This window comes from Meles meles, chromosome 3 (genome assembly GCF_922984935.1).
Source record: "Meles meles chromosome 3, mMelMel3.1 paternal haplotype, whole genome shotgun sequence".
Taxonomy (NCBI): domain Eukaryota; kingdom Metazoa; phylum Chordata; class Mammalia; order Carnivora; family Mustelidae; genus Meles; species Meles meles.
In genome coordinates, this window is record NC_060068.1 from 12,790,475 (window position 1) to 12,811,144 (window position 20,670).

At 40.0% G+C, this 20,670-nt stretch overlaps 1 protein-coding gene across 1 annotated transcript; it reads left to right on the forward strand.

Moving 5' to 3' along the window:
• Positions 1–12,459: 12,459 nt before the first annotated feature.
• Positions 12,460–18,101, forward strand: LOC123938413 (olfactory receptor 2Z1-like). Its single transcript, XM_045999759.1, has 2 exons — positions 12,460–12,602; positions 17,135–18,101. Exons 1-2 carry the CDS (start codon positions 12,460–12,462, stop codon positions 18,099–18,101), a joined length of 1,110 nt encoding a protein of 369 aa, XP_045855715.1.
• Positions 18,102–20,670: the final 2,569 nt, after the last annotated feature.

A 20,670-nucleotide genomic window follows, 5' to 3' on the forward strand; every position in this document is an offset into this window, starting at 1 on the left:
AGATAAACTCGAAGTGGTTAAAAGACCTCAATGTGATACAGGAATCCATCAGAATCCTAGAGGAGAACATAGGCAGTAACCTCTTCAATATCAGCCACAGCAACTTCTTTCAAGATATGTCTCCAAAGGCAGAGGAAACAAAAACCAAAATGAACTTTGGGACTTCATCAAGATCAAAAGCTTCTGCACAGCAAAGGAAACAGTCAACAAAACAAAAAGGCAACCCACGGAATGGGAGAAGATATTTGCAAATGACAGTACAGACAAAAGGTTGATATCCAGGATCATTAAAGAACTCCTCCAACTCAACACACACAAAACAGATAATCATATCAAAAAATGGGCAGAAGATATGAACAGACACTTCTCTGAAGAAGACATACAAATGGCTATCAGACACATGAAAAAATGTTCTTCATCACTAGCCATCAGGGATATTCAAATTAAAACCACATTGAGATACCACCTGACACCAGTTAGAATGGCCAAAATTGGGGCGCCTGGGTCGCTCAGTGGATTAAGCCGCTGCCTTTGGCTCGGGTCATGATCTCAGGGTCCTGGGATGCAGCCCCACATCGGGCTCTCTGCTCCGCAGGGAGCCTGCTTCCTCCTCTCTCTCTGCCTGCCTCTCTGCCTACTTGTGATCTCTCTCTCTGTCAAATAAATAAATAAATTCTTTTTAAAAAAGTAAAGAATGGCCAATATTAGCAAGACAGGAAACAACGTGTGTTGGAGAGGATGTGGAGAAAGGGGAACCGTCTTACACTGTTGGTGGGAATGTAAGTTAGTGCAGCCACTTTGGAGAACAGTGTGGAGATTCCTGAAGAAATTAAGAAGAGAGCTTCCCTATGACCCTGCAATTGCACTGCTGGGTATTTACCCCAAAGATACAGATGTAGTGAAAAGAAGGGCCATCTGTACCCCAATGTTTATTGCAGCAATGGCCACAGTCGCCAAACTGTGGAAAGAACCAAGATGCCCTTCAACAGATGAATGGATAAGGAAGATGTGGTCCATATACACAATGGAGTATTATGCCTCCATCAGAAAGGATGAATACCCAACTTTTGTAGCAACATGGACGGGACTGGAAGAGATTATTCTGAGCGAAATAAGTCAAGCAGAGAGAGTCAAATATCATATGGTCTCACCTATTTGTGGAGCATAACAAAGAATACGGTGGACATGAGGAGATGGAGAGGAGAGGGAGTTGAGGGAAACTGGAAGGGGAGATGAACCATGAGAGACTATGGACTCTGAAAAACAGCCAGAGGGTTTTGAAGGGGTGGGGGGGGTGGGAGGTTGAGGAACCAGGTGGTGGGTAATAGGGAGGGTATGTACTGCATGGAGCACTGGGTGTGGTGCAAAAACAGTGAACACTGTTACACTGAAAATAACTAAATAAAGAAATAAAAAAAAGATTAACCACCATGACCAAGTGGGATTTATCCCTCCGTTGCAAGGGTGGTCAGCATTCACAAACCAATCAATATGATAGAATAAATCAATAAGGGAAGAGAGAAGAACTGCATGGTCCTCTCAATTGATGCAGAAAAAGCATTTGACAAAATCCAGTATCCGTTCTGGATTAAAACACTTCGAAGTATAGGGATAGAGGGAACATTCCTGATCTTCATAAGATCTATCAATGAAAAACCCACAGAAAATATCATCCTCAATGGGAAAAAGCTGACAGCCTTCCCTTTGAGATCAGGAACACGCAAAGATACCCACTCTCACCAATCTTGTTCAAAATACTATTCGAAGTCAGACAACAAAGAGAAATAAAAGGTATCCAATTTGGCAACGAAGAAGTCAAACTGTCTCCTCAGAGATAACATGATACCTTATATGGAAAACCCAAAAGACTCCACCCCCAAACTACTAGGACTCATATAGCAATTCAGTAATATGCCACGGTACAAAGTCAATGTACAGAAATCAGTGGCTTTCTTATAAACTAACAATGAAACCACAGAAAGGAAAATGAGAGAATTCATTCCATTTACTATAGCACCAAGAACCATAAGATACCTGGGAATAAACCTAACCAAAGAGGTAAAGGATCTGTACTCAAGGAACTACAGAACACTCATGAAAGATATTGAAGAAGACATAAAAATATGGAAGACCATTCCATGCTCTTGGATTGGAAGAATAAACATTGTCAAAATGTCTATACTGCCTAGAGCAATCTAGACTTTTCATGCCATTCTGATCAAAATTCCACCGGTATTTTTCAAAGAGCTGGAGCAATGAATCCTAAAATTTGTTGTTTTTTTTTTTTTTTTAAAGATTTTATTTATTTATTTGACAGAGAGAGAGATCACAAGTAGGCAGAGAGGCAGGCAGAGAGAGAGGAGGAAGCAGGCTCCCTGCAGAGCAGAGAGCCCGATGCGGGACTCGATCCCAGGACCCTGAGATCATGACCTGAGCCGAAGGCAGCGGCTTAATCCACTGAGCCACCCAGGTGCCCCGAATCCTAAAATTTGTAAGGAATCAGAAGAGACCCCGAATTGCTAAGGAAATGTTAAAAAACAAAAACAAAACTGGCAGCATCTCGTTGCCTGATTTCAAGCTTTACTACAAAGCTGTGATCACAAAGACAGCATGGTACTGGCATAAAAACAGACACATTGACCAGTGGAACAGAGTAGAGAGCCCAGATATGGACCCTCAACTCTATGGTCAAAATAATCTTCGACAAAACAGGAAAAAATATACAGTGGAAAAAAGACAGTCTCTTCAATAAATGGTGCTGGGAAAACTGGACAGCAATATGTAGAAGAATGAAACCCGACCATTCTATTACACTGTACACAAAGATACAGTCAAAATTGATAAAATACCTCAATGTGAGGCAGGAATCCACCAGAATCCCAGTGGAGAATATAGGCAGTAACCCTCGATATCAGCCACAGCAACTTCTTTCAAGATATGTGTCCAAAGGCAAAGGAAACGAAAGAAAAAATGAACTTTTGGGACTTCATCAAGATCAAAACCTTCTGCACAGCAAAGCAAACAGTCAACAAAAGAAAGAGGCAACCCATGGAATGGGAGAAGATATTTGCAAATGACAGTACAGACAAAAGGTTGATATCCAGGATCTATAAAGAACTTCTCAAACTCAACACACACAAAACAGATAATCATATCAAAAAATGCACAGACTGTGGAAGGAACTGAGATGTCCTTCAAACAGATGAATAGATAAATAAGATGTGGTTCATATAAAATGAAATATTACTCAGCCCATCAGAAAAGATGAATACCTACAATTTACATCAATATGGATAGAACTGGGGGGTATCATGCTCAGTGAAATAAGTCAAGCATAGGAAGGAAATTATCATATGGTTTCACTCATGTCTGGAGTATAAGAAATAGTATAGAGGACAATAGGGGAAGGGAGGGAAAACTGAATGGGAAGAAATTAGAGAGGGAGTCAAACTATGAGAGACTCTGGACACAGGGGAAAAAACTGAGGGTTGCAAATAGGAAAGAGCATGGGTGGATGGGGAAACTGGGTGATGGGCATGAACTAGGGCACGTGATTTGATGAGCACTGGGTGTTATATGCAACTAATGAATCATTGAACATTATATAAAAACAAATAGTGTACTATAGTTGGTTAATTGAACTTAAATTTAAAAAAATAAAGTAATAGAGAGATGAATTCTCTGCCTGTATGGTGTTTATATACTTGTAAAGGGAGAACATAATAAAACATGATTAAATATACATTTAGAAGAAAAAAAACTAGTGTTGGTGAAAATGCAGAAAAAGAAACCCTTGTGCACTTTGTTGGAAATATTACCTATTATAGCCCCTGTGGAAAAAAGTAAAGCAGTTCCTTAAAAATTAAAAATAGATCATGCAATCCAATAATTCCATTAGTGGATATTTACCTCCCAAAATGAAAACACTAATTCAAAAATATATATGTACCTATGTTTATTACAGCATTATTTACAATAGTCAAAATATGGAACAATTAAAGTGTCCATCAATAGATGAATGGACAAAGATGTGAGACACACACACACACACACACACACACAATTACCTAGCCATAGAAAAGAATGAAATCTTGCCATTTGCAACAACATTGGATACCTAGATATTATTATGCTAAGTGAAGTAAGTCAGTCAGAGAAAGACAAATACTATGTGATTTCTCTCATAGGTGAAATTTAAGAAACAAAACAACTTAAAAAAGACAAAAAGAGGGAGAAAAATCCAGACTCTTAAATATAGAGAACAAAATGGTGGCTGCAGAGGGGAGGTGGAGCACTAAGAAATGTACAGAATTGTTAAATCACTATATTATACACCTGAGAATAATATAACAATATGTTAATTATACTTCAATTTTTTTTTAAATCACATAATTATCCATATGAAAGCATCAACATGTAGTAAGTTCTCTAATTATAAAGATACCCCAGGAGGGCCTTGGAACTCTGAGTTAGAGTCTGCCAGGTCCTCAGTGGCAGTGGGTCCCAGGGGTCTGTTCTAATAATGCCCTCCACACCATGATTCTCAGTGAGAGCTGATCATCTTGAATTTGTGCTGTCAAGGGAATGTTTCTGTGGTTCAGAGCTACCCACTAGGTGTGGTCTGACAGCATGGGCTGAGAGGAAGTGCTCTATAGCCATAGCAGCACACAGTTCAGAGCAGTTGGACATGTCCATGGGTCTGTGTGGTCAGCCATTATGGTTCATCTTCCTTCATTCAGTTTATGAAAGACCAGACAGAAGTGACAGATTCTCAGTTCTCTGTAGACAGCCTGAATCACCAAGGAAAATTGTTTCACCTTTCTGGGGTTTTGTCTTCCCTACCATTAATTCAAAGTAGGAAAAGCAATTTCATACAAATAAACAAAAATAATTATCTGAGTCCTCTCCAATGTAAGAGAGTATGAAAACTAGTTTTAAGTTGTCTTCAATTCCTTAGGGATGAACTAAAGCAAAAATACCTTTTCTGGAAAATTATAACTGTAGTTAAGTCCAGCTAAACAGCCTGACATCTTAAATATGGTTAATGGTTGATTGACTGAAGATAATTTATATTATTGTATTTACTACTTAATAAGTATTATGGTAATAAAAATGGAAATAAAAGGTAAAAGAATAACCCATCACCCGTCATCTCAAGACATAAATCGCTCTTTCATTTCTTTTCTGAATAAAATATAAAATTTTAACGTTGCAATTATAGTTTTATATTCTACTTTATGATCGCATTATTCTCATAAGAGTCCTTAACATTGTTACACATTTTTTAATTATTCATTTTTATTATTAAGCTTTCATTTGAATTCCAGTTAGTGGACTGTTGCTACACATTTTAAGTAAATGTAACTTTCAAAGGATTGATACTCCATAAGGTAAAACTAACAAAATTTATTTTCCTATTTCCCTATAGCTAAGCATTTGTTTTTTACCCCATTTTATTCTAATATAGACTATATCTAATATTCTAATATAAACTATATAGAATACATTTATGCACACAGTGTTACTGTCTTTATTAATAATTGCTTTAGCACACATTTCCAGAAATGAAACTAATAGATCAAAATGTTTTCTAAATGTTTTGTTAATTTACACAGCTAAAGGCAAAGTTTGAATGAGTACACAAAATTTATGTATGCAAAATTTTTGGTTTGATATTTATTGTTTTAAAGATTTTTTTATTTATTTATTCAACAGACAGAGATCACAAGTAGGCAGAGAGGCAGGCAGAAAGAGAGAGGGGGAAGCAGGCTCCCCACTGTGCAGAGAGCCCAATGTGGGGCTTGATCCTAGGATCAGGGCCTGAGCCCAAGGCAGAGGCTTAACCCATTGAGCTACCCAGGCACCCCTAGTTTGGTATTTAAAACAGTATTTAGGAGTTGCTACACCTACAGTTTTTTTTTTAATATTTTATTTATTTATTTGACAGAGAGAGAGGTCACAAGTAGGCAGAGAGGCAGACAGAGAGAGAGGGAGAAACAGGCTCCCCACTGAGCAGAGAGCCCGATGCGGGGCTCGATCCCAGGACCCTGAGATCATGACCTGAGCCGAAGGCAGAGGCCTAAACCACTGAGCCACCCAGGCGCCCCTACACCTACAGTTTTATTTCAAAAATCAGCCCTTGGTGTATCCTCAGCTTTTTCAACCATCTACTGTTCTAAACGGTTTTATGGGCCTGAACACTCTAGCTCTTAAATTAGTCAGCTGAAGTCAGAATGGAGTGATTACTCTTGAAAACTTTCAATTCTTCCCTAACCATTTGAGTAAATGGCTTTCACTGGTGGTGATGATAGAGGTGGTAAAAATGAGTGTTTTCTGACTTGGTTTGGGAAATGTAAACCCAGTGACAACTCCTGAAGACATTCTAGACTCATATGTTAGAAAACGGGCCCCTAACCAAATGAGGCTTTGGGGAATGATATTCCTTGCTCAAAATCTTGGCTCTGCTTCTTGTTAATAGTTCAGCCTTAAGAAAGTTGCTTGAATTTTCCAGGCCTCCATGTGAACCACAGATATAATAATCCATACCTTATATGGCTGGTGTGAAAAATCATGGCCAATGACTGACACGTGGTGGTAGGTGCACAACAAATGGTAACTATTAATATTGTTGGCATTCAAATTAATAATAGAAGTGATCAAAAGTCTCATAAGGCAGATTTTAAAATATCACAGTAACAAAAATATTTCAATATATATGAAAAATACAGGAATCACTCTATTTTTTTCAAGATTTATTTATTTATTTTAGAAAGAGAGAGATTATGAGCAGGAAGGGCAGAGGGAGAGGGAGAGAGAATCTGAAGTAGACTCCACACGTCCACACTGAGCACATGCCTGAGACAGGACCCGATCCCACCACCCAGAGATCACAACCGAAGCTGAAACCAAGACTTGGACACTCAACCTACTGCATCACCTCAGCACCCTTAGAGTCACTGTATTTTATATAGGAGTGTTTAATCATTCACCTGTGAAGAATTCCAGTAGTAATAAATATAAGAGTTGTAGGCATAAGTTCAGAAAGCTGGTAATGCCAAAATGGGAGGAGGACAATTGGAATAGGTACAAGTAAGGTATATAATCAGGGACATATAAGTTACCATAAGCTATATAAGGCAAATTATGCAATAGAAGAATTTTTTCTTAATTTGTAATTCAAAAGCCCAGAAGTCACCATTGCATCTATCATCATCAAAAATTATTTAAGTATTGTTTTTCAGAATAGCAAAAATATGTTAAGAACCTAAATACCTATCCACAGATGGATGGATAAAGAAGACTGTGATATATATATATATATATATCACAACTGATATATATATATATATATATATATATATATATATATCACAAATATATATATTTTTTTCTCCACCATCAAAAAAATGAAATCTTTTGCAACAACATGGATGGAACTAGAGGGTATTATGCTAAGCAAAATAAGTCAATCAGATAAAGATAATTATCATATAAATTCACTCATAGATGGAATTTAAGAAACAAAACAGATGATCATAGGAGAAGAGAGGGAAAATAAAATAAGATGAAATCAGGGAGGGAGACAAGCTGTGCTTGTTGGTCAAGAGACACAGGTTTCAGTTATTCAAGATCAATAAATTCTGCAGTTCTAATGAATAATGGTAACTATAGGTAACAATACTGCTACTTGGCTAAGTAGCTTGATTGTGGTGATCATTTCACAATGTATAAATATATAAAATCATCAAATTGTGTACCTTTTATATATACAGTAATTTTTGAGAAGAGTGGCTGGACATAAGCTTCTTTATTACCAGACCAAGGAGACTCTGGAATGCACTAAAACAGCCTTCTCATCAGGTAGCTTTGACTTTTCACATGCAGAGAACTGCATCATATGATCTTGTGGCATATTGTCTTATGATTCCTACCAGACTAGAACTGCTTGAGGATATAGTCCATGACTCAAAATACAAGTCCAGTCTTGGAGACACTTAATAAGCATTGTTGGATACACAAAGAGTAAGATCATATATGAAGACCAGAGATACCAGGGAGAATCAAGTACAAAGCAGTAAACAGGGATTTCCCTGATGTTAGTCATAGCCTTACACATAAGTCAGGTATAGGTGGGTTATTCAGGGGTACTATCACTGGGTAGAGAGCAGTATGAATGAAGTCTGTTAAATCACTTTCATCTCACTAACAGTTCTTGGATCTCAGTTTAGTTCATGATGATGATGACTGAGGTTAGCTGAAGCTGAGGATAGAAGAACCATAATAAAGTAAGAAGAAATATGAGGGAATAGAGAAAACATCACGAAGAAAAACTGATTTCATGGTCTTAGCTATGGTGCAACCCATAGCACTTTAAATATAAAGGAAAATTTGACAACAAGGCTGAACAAAAAGGTCATGCACTTTGGGAAAATAAACTCATATTATTTCATTTCCCAGTCAAAATCCATGGTGACATCAGTGTGCATGGATACCGCAGTTGCTGGCTGTGCCTTCTCTGGTAGAGTAGTAGAGCAGTGGTCAGTGAAGCACAGAAATTAGCCGGCTGAGTTCTATGCTTGGTGAAGGAAAAGATTCTTTCTCCAGGGCCCTCCACTTACATGCTCTCCAGGATTATTTGAGCACTTCGAATCTTGCAACAGGCAAGATCTCAATATATAAATGTTAAAAGAAAAATGCAATGGTTGCTCATAGGATCTCTCATAGGATCAAAAGTATAATGTTCGACAAGTAACTTCCAGCTCTAGGAGTCAGAAGACCAACATTGCATCAGGTTAGGATCAGTAGTGAATAAATGTGTTTTGAATGAGTAAGGGCAAGAATGAATGAATAAGAATTCTTCTGCAACAAAATGGGTTTTGATCTGGTTAAAATATGAATAAAGTTGGCAGATGGGGGAGCCATTTCTGATCCCAAACTCAGTGCTCCTGGCCAAAATCCTTTTCTTTTGGAGTCACAATTTCCATCTCTGCAAAATGGGATAATAACATTCACCTCACTCTGTTGCTGGGTTAATGGATATTATAAATTCTGAGAACACAACAATCTTATCTTTGAGATCTGTACATACACAATAGCACCAGCAAACATTTGACTCTCTGACATACAATTGCCTAAAGAAAAAGTGAAGCAATCAAGGAATGAGATATTGGATGTGGATCATATTTTGTAATCTTTTTTATACTTTTCAGAGAGAAGGTTTCATTTATTGTTTAGAACACAGATATCTAATTAATTTTGTTGAGAAATAGACCAACTTCATTGTTTTCACTCAATTCAATCCAAAATATCAATGGTGATCATTTGGTGATCATTTCATTAGGCCTGTGTAGACATAACAACCAAATAGCCATGTTGTGAAGGGATCTGTGCACATTAACATAGCCCAAATTCCCATACTATCAAGGGCTGGCAGAGTGCACATCGTACATTCTGGCCACGTGGTCGACCAAGGAGGTCATAGCTTCACCATGACACATACCTGGGATCACACCCCATGACAAACTTAAACACTAAGCTAGTTAACCTTCTGAATTTTTGGTTTTTCTTCTGTGCAATAATGATCTATTATAATTTTCGTTATATTAGTATGAGGATAAATTGAGATAATGTGTTAAGTGCTTAATACAAGGTGGGAGATAAAGAAACATTAGTTTGCTTCCCATTGTGATTACTTTTAGAACTGAGGAACAAAAACCCATTAGGGAAATAGGACCAAAAAGAGCTTTAACTAAAATCAAATTCAGCAGATATATTGAAGGAAGGGAAGATAGGAGGGAGGAAAAGAGATAGAAACATTGAAGGGAAGAGGGGAGGAAAGAAGGGAGGGAGGGAGGGAGGGAGAAAGGGTGGGAAGAAGGATGTTTTTCCACATCTCTGTGTTTGGGGAACAGTTTCCCCCAGACACAGAGATGAGCTATGTTGATCTAACCAATGGTGTCTAAGCCTGCCCACAAATACCCTGTGTATATGGAGCTTTGAAACACCAGTGTGGGGGCCCTAGAGCCCCCGTAGACACTGCATTATGGTTGAGGAAGTATTCACGTGTTTTTCTATAGGAGTCACCACTTGTCCAGAAAACATGAACTTTATCTCAGACCTTGACACTTGTGTTTATTTAGAATTCTTTTCAATCTATATCATGTCTCCTTTCTGAAGCTACTTAATGGCCTGCACAGAAAACCTTGGGCAAATGCTTAGGAGCCATCAAGGAGAGAATCACTGGCTCTCAGTTTTGGAAAACATCCTATCCAACTTCAGGGCCTCAGGTGTCTGCACAGGTAAGGAGCTTGATCCCCCATTTGTAAAGAATTCCAAAGGATGAGAAGCCACAACATTCTTCAATCAGTTATTTCAGAAGAAAACAACATCTCCACTGGGACATCTTATTTTATATCCATTAATCATAAGGACTTTGTTAAAGTGCTAGTGCAGGAGAACTAAGAAGTGTGGTTAATTGCCCTCCATCATCTTTTCTCCTGATGTACATAACAAGTTTCTTTAGATGTTTCCTAGATGGAAACCATCTAGGTTTTACTTAGCACAGTCTGCAAATCACTCAGCTGTTAGTTAAAGAAGGTCTACCGACTGGCATTTCTACAACTTATCAGTTGAGTTACACTGGCTTTTGGTGGCCAGCTGAGCACCAGTTTTAAAGAGGTGAGATTTTAGAGAGCTCTCAGAATGTTGTCAAAACAAAATGACATGGTGCAACAAGTAGTGGCTTCTGGTTAGACTGGATTTGAACCCTCCAGTCTTGTGTCTGTTATCTCTGAATCTTGGATTTTTACTCTATAAAATGCAGATAATAATGCCTACCTAGAACACATGTATTTAGCACACCAAGCACAGTTCTGGCACATAGCAGCCTAGTGGGTAAAATTATTAAAACCATTTGTGTATCCAGATGAAATCCCAACACCATGTTAAGTTGTGGAACAAAGAGAGTCTCTCTTCTCCCCCAGCTACTCCAACCCCCTGACCTGTCTCAACAGGTGAAAAAAGTGCTCACAGGTCAAGACACTCTCCTTGTCTCCCCAGCACTGAGTTCAGATTTTGCCTGTGGCTACAGAATATCAAATAAGTCAGCAGAACTTTGGATTGTGCATCCGTAAATCAAGCCAACAGCAAGAGACCACATGGTGGCAGTTTTACTCTCACAGAGTCTGAGCCACATCCATGAAAGCCCACCACCACCCCGTGTAATAAAAGAAAAATACCTTCCAGTCCTTCTGTGCACATCTCACAAATCTAACTACTCACCTAAAGAATTTTCTGTTTGTGCCAAGCTGTCCACTGCTTAGGAAACACCTGACTATGTCTCTGGATCCTATGACATCCAGGCTAAGGTGGTTTTGATGCTCTAACTAGATGTGAATTTTCACTACTTAATTTTCACTACTTTAAAAGCACCTCCTTTAGTGAACTGTATGAGCTTTGGTCTTTCCCTTCACTTCTATCATGAGTCATGTTCATTCACTTAATCATTCAACAACACAGTGCCAATCTTGGCACTATGGACATTTGGGGCTGGTTAACATTCTGTTCGGGGGCTATCCTGTGCACTGTAGGGTGTTTAGCAGAATCCCTGGCTTCTTCCCACTATACACCAACCCTTCTTCTGAGTTATGAGAACCAAAAATGTCTTCAGCCATTGACAAACATCCCTGGGGTCAGGGAGGCAAAATCACTCCTGGTTGACAATCTCTGTGCTAGAAGGGTTCTCAAACTTTAGCAAACACTGAACCAACTGGAGGTCTTGTTAAAGCAGTTCTGAGCCACTACCCAGTGTTTCTGATTAGATAGGTCTCTGTGGGTTCTCAGCATTTGCATTTTGATGAAGCAGCTGATGCTACTGATCTAGAGACCACATTCTGGTCTAAGGAGATCTGGGTGTCAACAGTTGGCATATCTGTCATTCCTCTGTGAAATCCCTATTCAGTGTTTCCAGATTTGTCTGCAGATTAGAATCACCTGGAAACCTTTTAAGCCTTCGAAGATCTGGACATATCACAGACCAATTAAATCAGTAATTCTGAAGATGAGGCACGTACATTAGTATTTTTGGAAACTCCTCAGATAATTCTGATGTGCAGATTTGGGGGCTGAATCTAAATGCCATTATGTTATCTGGGATTCAAAGTTTGGGGGCTAAGTAACATGTCATCCCAGCACGCATATCCTGTAAGTGTCAAAATCAGTTACATCATGAGCACTGATCTATGAAGGACTGCAATCATACTCTTTGGGTAAGAAAATAGGGCAAATTCAGTTACAAAAACTTTGCAGTCACAGCATTCTGAAGTGGATAAAGGAGAGCTAGAAACGGGCAGAAGCTCACCCTGTTTATAGTAAAGGTGGTTAAGTCATGTTGTGGAAAACAGGGCTTTAAGGGGGAAATGGGAAACTTTCAGAGGTGTCTTATTGAAAGGAGATGGATGTATGGACTCAGCTTTCACAGACTTCCATGTGGACTCCCCAAGAGACTGTTTCATTTCTGAGCCACAACGTGGAGCCCTGGAAGAAGGAGAAAAGTCAACAAGAGACAGTGTCTTGATGGAAACTGCACACTGGGACAATGTGAGGTGAGTGAGGGAAAGACAGGAGTTCAAGAAAGAGGGAAGTTAATTTAAAACCATCGCCCCAATTCATGCAGCCCCACATTTGACAATGGGCAATTCCACAACTTCTGTCAAATTTTCCACCATTTAAAATCTCTGACAATCTGACAGTTGTTTGATTTGGCAGGTTTTTTTTGTTTGTTTGTTTGTTTGTTTTTTATTTTTATGCAGTGTCTGTCTCCATAAATGAGATATCTTGAATTATAAAAACCAAGGCTGTGCTTTACTTTAAAAAGAAAAGAAAAAAACAGTTAAACTGTAGGGGGGGCTTGAAAATATCATACCATTACAGATAAATCATAGAAGAGAGAAGAAAGACTAGTTCTAGAAATACCTGACAACATACAGTATATTGTTTACATTAAAGATCCCTTTTTTGTTCATTTTAGTGTTTTTTTTTTTGATGCCTGCTGCATACTAGTTCAGAGCTACACAAGCTAGAGGTAGCAGGAATAGAAAAACATATCCTCTTCCTCCAGCCTAATATAATCATCCTAAATAATTATTCTGAGACATGCACACACATGTACTTCATACACTGCAATGCAAATGTGTGTGTGTGTGTGTGTGTGTGTGTGTGTGTGTGTGTGTGTGTTTTAATAATGAGAAACTGCCATGAAAAGAAAAATCAATAGTGCCAGGACAATCAATAATTTCTAAGAACAGTTGCTTACACACAGCCCCACAAAGGGCTATTGAACTCAGTTGGCAATACCAAAAGACAGCCACAAAGGTAATAGTGTTTATGTGGGCAAGGTTGTGTTTTCTTTCATTTATTCACCACACACATCCCATAAGCATCGACCAGGGACCATGCAAAGTGTTTTCTGTGGAGAAATTTAAACAAGGAAAGGACAGAGTCCTTAGTCATAAGTAATACTCAGTCTAGACGTTCAGTGGAGAAGCCTTCCCCATCACAACAAACACAACCTCTTCCAAGCTTTCTGAGAATAAAATTTGTAGAGGGGAAATCTCCAAGTGGGAGAGACTAGGAGCTCTTTGCAGGTGAGTACAATTATCGACCGCATGATTATTTTGCAAAACTAATTTGCTTAAGTGAGGAAGGGAAGTATCCTAATATTTACTGAATACCTATTATGCAAAAGGCACAACCTCAACATTTTTCTAATTCAATACTCACAATAACCCTGAGAAGCAAGTATCATGACCCCATTTTATAGAGAGAGATAAGCAGAGGCTCAGAGTCATAAAAGTGGTAATAAGAGTTGTGGTGTTAATAGCAGCTGATAAACCATGTATTTTTCCTGCCTAACTGTACCTCAAGCACTCTACAGGTATTAACCACTTAATGCCTCCAACAGATCCAACAATTCTGAGACAAGGAGCTTGAAGCTGAGTAGTCTAAGTTGTAGAGGTACAAGCTGGGTCTTGAACCCAAGCAACCTAACTCCAGAGACTAGATCCTTAATCACAATGGCTTGAACTTGGTAAAATCTACAAATGACATTCAGACAACTCTGGGCCAAATTATTACAGATTGAAAACATGTGATTTCCTTTTCTCTTTCATTTGCCTTGGTGAAAAGGAAGGAAAGGAAAGAAAAGTAATTGATAATAATGCCCTAGAAAAGAGGTCTCCAGTCAGAGGTGATTTTTCCCAGCAGGGAACATTTGGCAATGTCTGCAGACATTTTTGTTTGTCACAGCTGGGAGGGAGTACTATTGGCATCTAGTGGGAGAGTCTAGAGATGTTGCTGAATGCACTGCAGTGCACAGGATAGCCTCTTATAGCAAACAATTATCCATAGGAAAATGCTGGGTGTGCCAAGTCTGAGGAAGCTTGCTGTAGAACAGTTAGGAGGATTTGGGATCTGGCCTGGAAGTTCAAAAATTTGTTGACCAAGGGTCATACTATGTATGGATAAAATTGGGGTGATGGGTGAGGTTTCCTCCAGCTGTAAAATCTAGTGGTTATGAGACTTTTGAGACACCAAACAATACAAGCTGTGTCTGCAAGATGACAAAACAGGGAAAACATGAGACAATTCTCTTCAGGGCAATGTTTTCAAATGCACCCAGAGTCTCGTTTTATGTCATGTTATGGTGAAGTGAACAGATCAGGAGATGATTGCCATTAAAAAGGTAATTTTCTACAGTTCCCAAGAGGAGGGGGCATGCAGGGCCCCAGAGGGAAGGAAGCATCAGGGTTGGTCAGGAGGCAGAATAAATGAGGAGAAAACATACACAAAAGCTTTTACATAATTTTTATGGGTAAGGCACAGATGAGCAGGTTTAGGATTTGATAGTTATAATAATTTGGGTGGGCTTTGAGCCACAGGTGTTGTCTCTAGTTGTCTGGAACCTGTCCCTAGGATGATTATGGCAGAGGGATATTGTTCCAGACTGATAAAGGGAGGCAGAAGAGGGTATGTGCTCAAGATTGATTCATTTTCACACCAAAGACATTATCCGCTGCAAGTTGTTCACCATCTTTATGAATTAGCACCCTTAAGAGGAACAGTCCCTTCCCAGGGACTGAAAGACCTCAAGATGTCAAAGCATCATAAGATACAGAAAATAGATGTGGTATTTCACATCTTCACTAAAATCTCGTCTTGAATGTTTCAGTTTAACAGCATTAACTTCTTGTGCTCAGCTTGAGAGAGAAGCTTTGGGATGGGCCCTGCTATACTCTGAACACATTTGATTCATCACTAAGGAATCTGTATAACCTGGCATGAGCATCCTGAAATTGGTGAAGTTTAAGGTGATAGATAAGATGGGTCCCTTGGCATAGCAAGAAATGCCAGGATGAGCATTGAGGAAAACCTTTTCCTAGCATAGCTACCTGAGACGTATTTGCGGGACCTAGGCAAGCACTGGATTCTAAGCTCCTTCAGAAGCTATGGGCAGTGGATCAACTCAGACCATATGTCAGACTAGCCTGGGAGTCTTAAGAAACATGGGTGCTCAAGGCCCACTCTTGTGATCTGCATTTCCAGTTTCCCCAAAGCTAATTTCCTATTAATTAATAGGAATTTAATAGGAATTAATAGAAATTTCCTATTAATTAATAGGAAATTAGTTTCGGGGAAACTGGAAATGCAGATCATCCATAGATTGCATGACTCTGCTGGCGAATCTGAAGGACATGCAGATTAGGGCCACAGCCTGTCACATCCTGACATGCGGTAACTCTACAACACTTACATACCCCTCTAGGCCTGTCCCAGTGACCTAACGGTGTCAACCAACTCCAACATTCTCTCATATTCTCAACTCATTCGGGAACATGGGGAAATTAATTTTATTTATCTTCATTCTCTCCATCTAAGTCATTTGGTATCTCAAGCCCAATTGAGATTGACGTTTCAATTGATGTTTCAATTGAAACAGGAGCTAGAATTCAAAACATTCCCTAGGATTTGGGATCCTAGAACCAAGGAAGCCAGCAGGCCACAAAATCTGGGAATTTGCCTGGTGGGCAGATCTCTGCTGGCTCTCTTGCAGTGGTGTATTTGGTCTGAGCTCGTCCCCTCATCCATACTTTCTTAAAACTGCCTTTGGGTGACTTCTTTCTCATCATAGCTTAATTTGACATCCATTGAAATTGACTTGACCCCAACAAAAGTAATTTGAAAAAGGGGAACTTTAAGGAAGTTTCTTCCAGGGGTAACTACCGAAACTGGCTCACGTACTCATATTATGAAGTTCATAGGTAATGCTCACAAAGAGGCCTATTCTCTATCAAACCAGTTCATAAGGGATCTTCTTACTAAGGTAAGAGACTGTTATAGCAAATCCATTGAAATGAGGTCATAGCATGAGGATAAGGACAACATATTGCCAAAAATCTTCCTAAGAGCAGTTACTGCATCTGAGCACAAAGGGCATGTTTAGGACGCCTGGGGGTCAAGACGACAAGGTCAAGATGGCACTGCACAGCCATGCTAACTGATAAAATGTACCCTGTCAGCCACCATCACAGGCTCTCAGCTGTTTCTAAGAAAAATTCATTACATGGATCCTCACGTATCTACAATGAGAATTTTGAACCACAATACTCACATATTTGTGGATCTAGTGCTTAGACTTGGCATGAAAGTGTTTGTTTTTGAAAATTTGTCCTGTGTGCATATTTACTTGTTTATTTAATTATTGGAAACACTGCTAAGCGTGTGTATTCCACAAAACATGGGGTGTTCTAATGTGCTGTGGTTCTTTTTCTAGCTTTTTAAGATGGAAACTTTAATCATTGGTTTTCAGTCTTTCCTCCTTTTTTAACACAGGTATTTGGTGTTAGAAGTTCCCTTCTGAGCATTGTTTTGGCTACATGCCAAGTCTTTTATAGTGGTTTTTCATCATGAAATAATGTCAAGCCTATAAAAATTTGCAAGAATATGAGGAAGAATTCCCACAACCCCTGTGCCAACTTTACTTAATTGTTGCCCTTTGCTGTTTTCATCCATCACCCTTCTCTAACTCAGAATGGATGCTTCTGAGCCATTGGTGATTTTGTTTCCTTCCTCCCCACAGTGAGTCTTGGCAGGAGGCAGGCAGAAGGCCCTGGAACCACTCCTCCACCATCGGCTTTGTCCTCACGAGCCTTTTTAATGAGAGTCCGATTCACCTGTTCCTATTCAGCATGGTTGTGATAATCTACACACTAGCCATGGCTGGCAACGCTGCCATGGTCTTCCTGATCTGGGCTGATGCCCAGCTCCACACGCCCATGTATTTCCTCCTCAGCCAGCTGTCATTCCTGGACATCTTCTTCACCTCAGTCACCGTCCCCAAGATGATAGCAGGCTTCCTCTTTGGCTGGACTAGCATCTCATTTGTGGGCTGTGGAGCACAAATGTTTTTCTTCATGTTCCTTGGGGCTGCTGAGTGCCTCCTGCTGGCCCTCATGGCCTATGACCGCTACGTGGCCATCTGCAACCCACTGCGCTACCCATCACTCATGAGTCACCAGACCTGTCTGCTCATGGTGGCCGCCTCCTGGGTGGGAGGGTCCCTCAATGCCTCTATCCAGACAGCAATGACCCTGCAGTTCCCCTATTGTGGCTCAAGGAGGATTGCACACTTTTTCTGTGAGGTACCTTCACTGCTGAGGCTGGCCTGTGCTGACACAGCTGCCTATGAGCGAGTCCTCTTTGTGACAGGTGTGGTGGTCCTTCTGGTGCCCATTGCCTTCATCACCACCTCCTATGCCCTCATTCTGGCAGCAGTGCTTAGGATGCATTCCGTGGAGGGGCGTCAGAAGGCCCTAGCCACCTGCTCCTCCCACTTAACAGTTGTCAACCTCTTCTATGGGCCCCTCGTGTATACCTATATGTTACCCGCATCTTACCACTCTCCTGGCCAGGATGATGTAGTGTCCGTCTTTTATACAGTCCTCACACCCATGCTGAACCCTGTCATCTACAGTCTCAGGAACAAGGAAGTGACAGGAGCAATGAAGAAGGTGATAGGGAAGTGTGGGGTGGGTGGGACTGCTTAAGACTGAGGAGAGGGAGTCCTCTCCTTTAGGATGTCACTGTGGCTCCAGGAGTCCATTCTAGGATTTCCTTCTGAGATGAGTAGTCAAGAGTCCCAAATCTACATGAAGGCAAGTGAGAGAGGCTGCCCCTCATTCCCTTACAGCTGCTGCCCTCCTCTTCGGAGAGTTGTCCAGACTGTCAGTGTCCACTTCTCACTCCTATCCCCCACCTCAACAAACTCCAATCTGGCTTCTGTTCCAGCCATCCCTTGCTCAAAGTAGCAATCCCTCATGATCTCTGTGTCACTGAATGTCCAAAGGCATCTCTTCTCTCCAAAATATCCCCAAAGTCCTTCATCTTCAGCTCTTTTCCCAGACTTCTCCTTCATCCATCTCCTCCAGCTACACCAGCCCTCTTGCTGTTGATCAGAATATCTAAGCACAATTCTAGCTTGTGGTTCTTCAACACAGGTTTCCTGATGCCTGGGTGCTTTCCTCCACATTTTTGCATGGCTTTCTCCTGCACTACATTTAGAAACTTTCAAATGTGATTATATCAGAGATGCCTGCAATTGGCCACCCTGTCCAAAATATATCCTCACCCCATTTCACCATTTCTTTCTAAATCAGTTTGCATACTCCTGTTTCTTTTTCCTCTTAGAATGTACAATTCAAGGGATTTGTGGCTTTAACTTTTAGTATTGTGCCCTCATCAATAAATATTTATTGAATGAATGAACAATCCCAAAGAACATTTCTTACCTAATCCCAACAGCACTGGCACTGTTATTAGTTCCTCCTTGAAAATCTTTCTTCCTTTGGTACTGACACCACATTTCTGGTTTTTCTCCTACTCTGGCTCACTCTTTCACATTAAGTGATAACCTGGTGCTAGACCCTTCTTTTCTCAGTCTACAGTCTCTCAAGTCTCTCTCATTCACAGTCATTGTATCAAGTTACTACCTAACACCAAAGTCTGTCATACATATTATAGGCCATGACATGTCTCCTCCAAGCTCTTCACCACTCAACTCCACCTCAAAACCTACACTGGATGTTAGTCTCAAATTCATCATGTAAACAAACAAAGTCATGATATCCCCTTCAGGGCTGCTAACTAAATGAACACTTCACCAGGTCATCCGGTTTCTGTCACCACCCACATCTAATCTCTCACTAAATGCTGTCCATTTGAACATCACTGCTTATGGATTCCATGAGATGCAATCCTTGGGCATGCAACTACTACCATTATATTCCAAAGATACAGTCATTCTTTACTTGAATGATGCAGGAATTTCCAAACAGAGGTCCCTGCCTTCTTTCTCACCCTACCCCACGTGAACAACCACAGCTTGTTTTTCCAGGATGTGTCTCTAAACACAAATCTAATCTCATGCCACCAACTCTACCTCCTAACCTCCCCTGAAATCCCTGTAGCAATCCTTATCATAAGAATTGTTGTTACATAGAAGAGATAGTTTTAAACCTAAACAATCAGCAACCCCTCAAGGAGACCCAAGAAGTACTGAGATAGATTTCAGTAGGGGTTCTAGAGCCACTTGGAGATTTTAGGAAACTCCAAATATTTTACATGTATGACTTCCCTCTAGCAAGGAAGCATTACCTTCTCTGCTGCTGGGAGGTTCTGGGTAGACTTTCATAAAGACTCTACTATAGAGAAGAGGACTTTTTAGGTAGGGAACTCTCAGAAGGGTTTTTTTTTTCTCTGTCTCTGGAAGCAGGGATATGTCAAATATTACTTACAGTGATAGGATGCTAAAAAGGATTGTGAAGAATTTTTCCAAGACATACAAGATTAGCCTTTTACAGTGGTGATGAAGAGATGTAGGCCATTCTCACATTTGGAGCACATCACAGAATCATCCATCCCAGCCCTGAGGACACTATTGTTGTTCTTTAATCATTCCCTTACTGTGTGTGTGTGTGTGTGTGTGTGTGTGTGTGTGTGTGTATCTGTGTGTGTGTCTGTGTGTGAGATTCTTTGGCTCATAAGTTCTAGAAATGATCAAATTTTATTTTTCACTCATCTTAAATATTCAGCTGGCTTGTGGTTAGCATCTATGTCCCATGTCAAAGATCAGTGTTTTTCAAACTTTTTTGAACTGATCCACAGTAAATACACTTTACCTTACAACCCAGGACACTCATATGAGTTGGTTTGTGTTTCAGTTATATATATGTTTCTATCTTGCTGCCCAGGACTACTCTTCAACCATAACTTCTCCTATTCCCTGTCATAAACTGTTCTTTTTGAGGCTCTAACTATTGGCTGTTCACCTTCTGCATGCCCTTGTCAATATCAGCTATTGACCTAATTTACTGAGGGTTATAGTACCTGCTTACAGTCTTTCTTCCCATCCAAATTCCTACAGTGATTCTGGATATATGATTTAGGATCCTTATGAGTGCTCCACTAAAAACCCCAGTCTCAAATGATTTTTATAATCACTTCAGCCATTGCCTTCCATGATCATACTAAAGATTATGCCATTACCAAGAATTATTTCCTTCTCAAATCTTTCCCTCAGAGACCTCAAATAAAACCAGTAGAAGTATCCATTTTCTT

Excerpts from the sequence above, each read along its gene's own strand:
- LOC123938413 (XM_045999759.1), top strand. The coding sequence starts at position 12,460 with ATGGACTCAGCTTTCACAGACTTCCATGTGGACTCCCCAAGAGACTGT. Across the intron at positions 12,603-17,134 it reads GCACACTGGGACAATGTGAG|TGAGTCTTGGCAGGAGGCAG; the intron begins GTGAGTGAGGGA and ends TCCTCCCCACAG.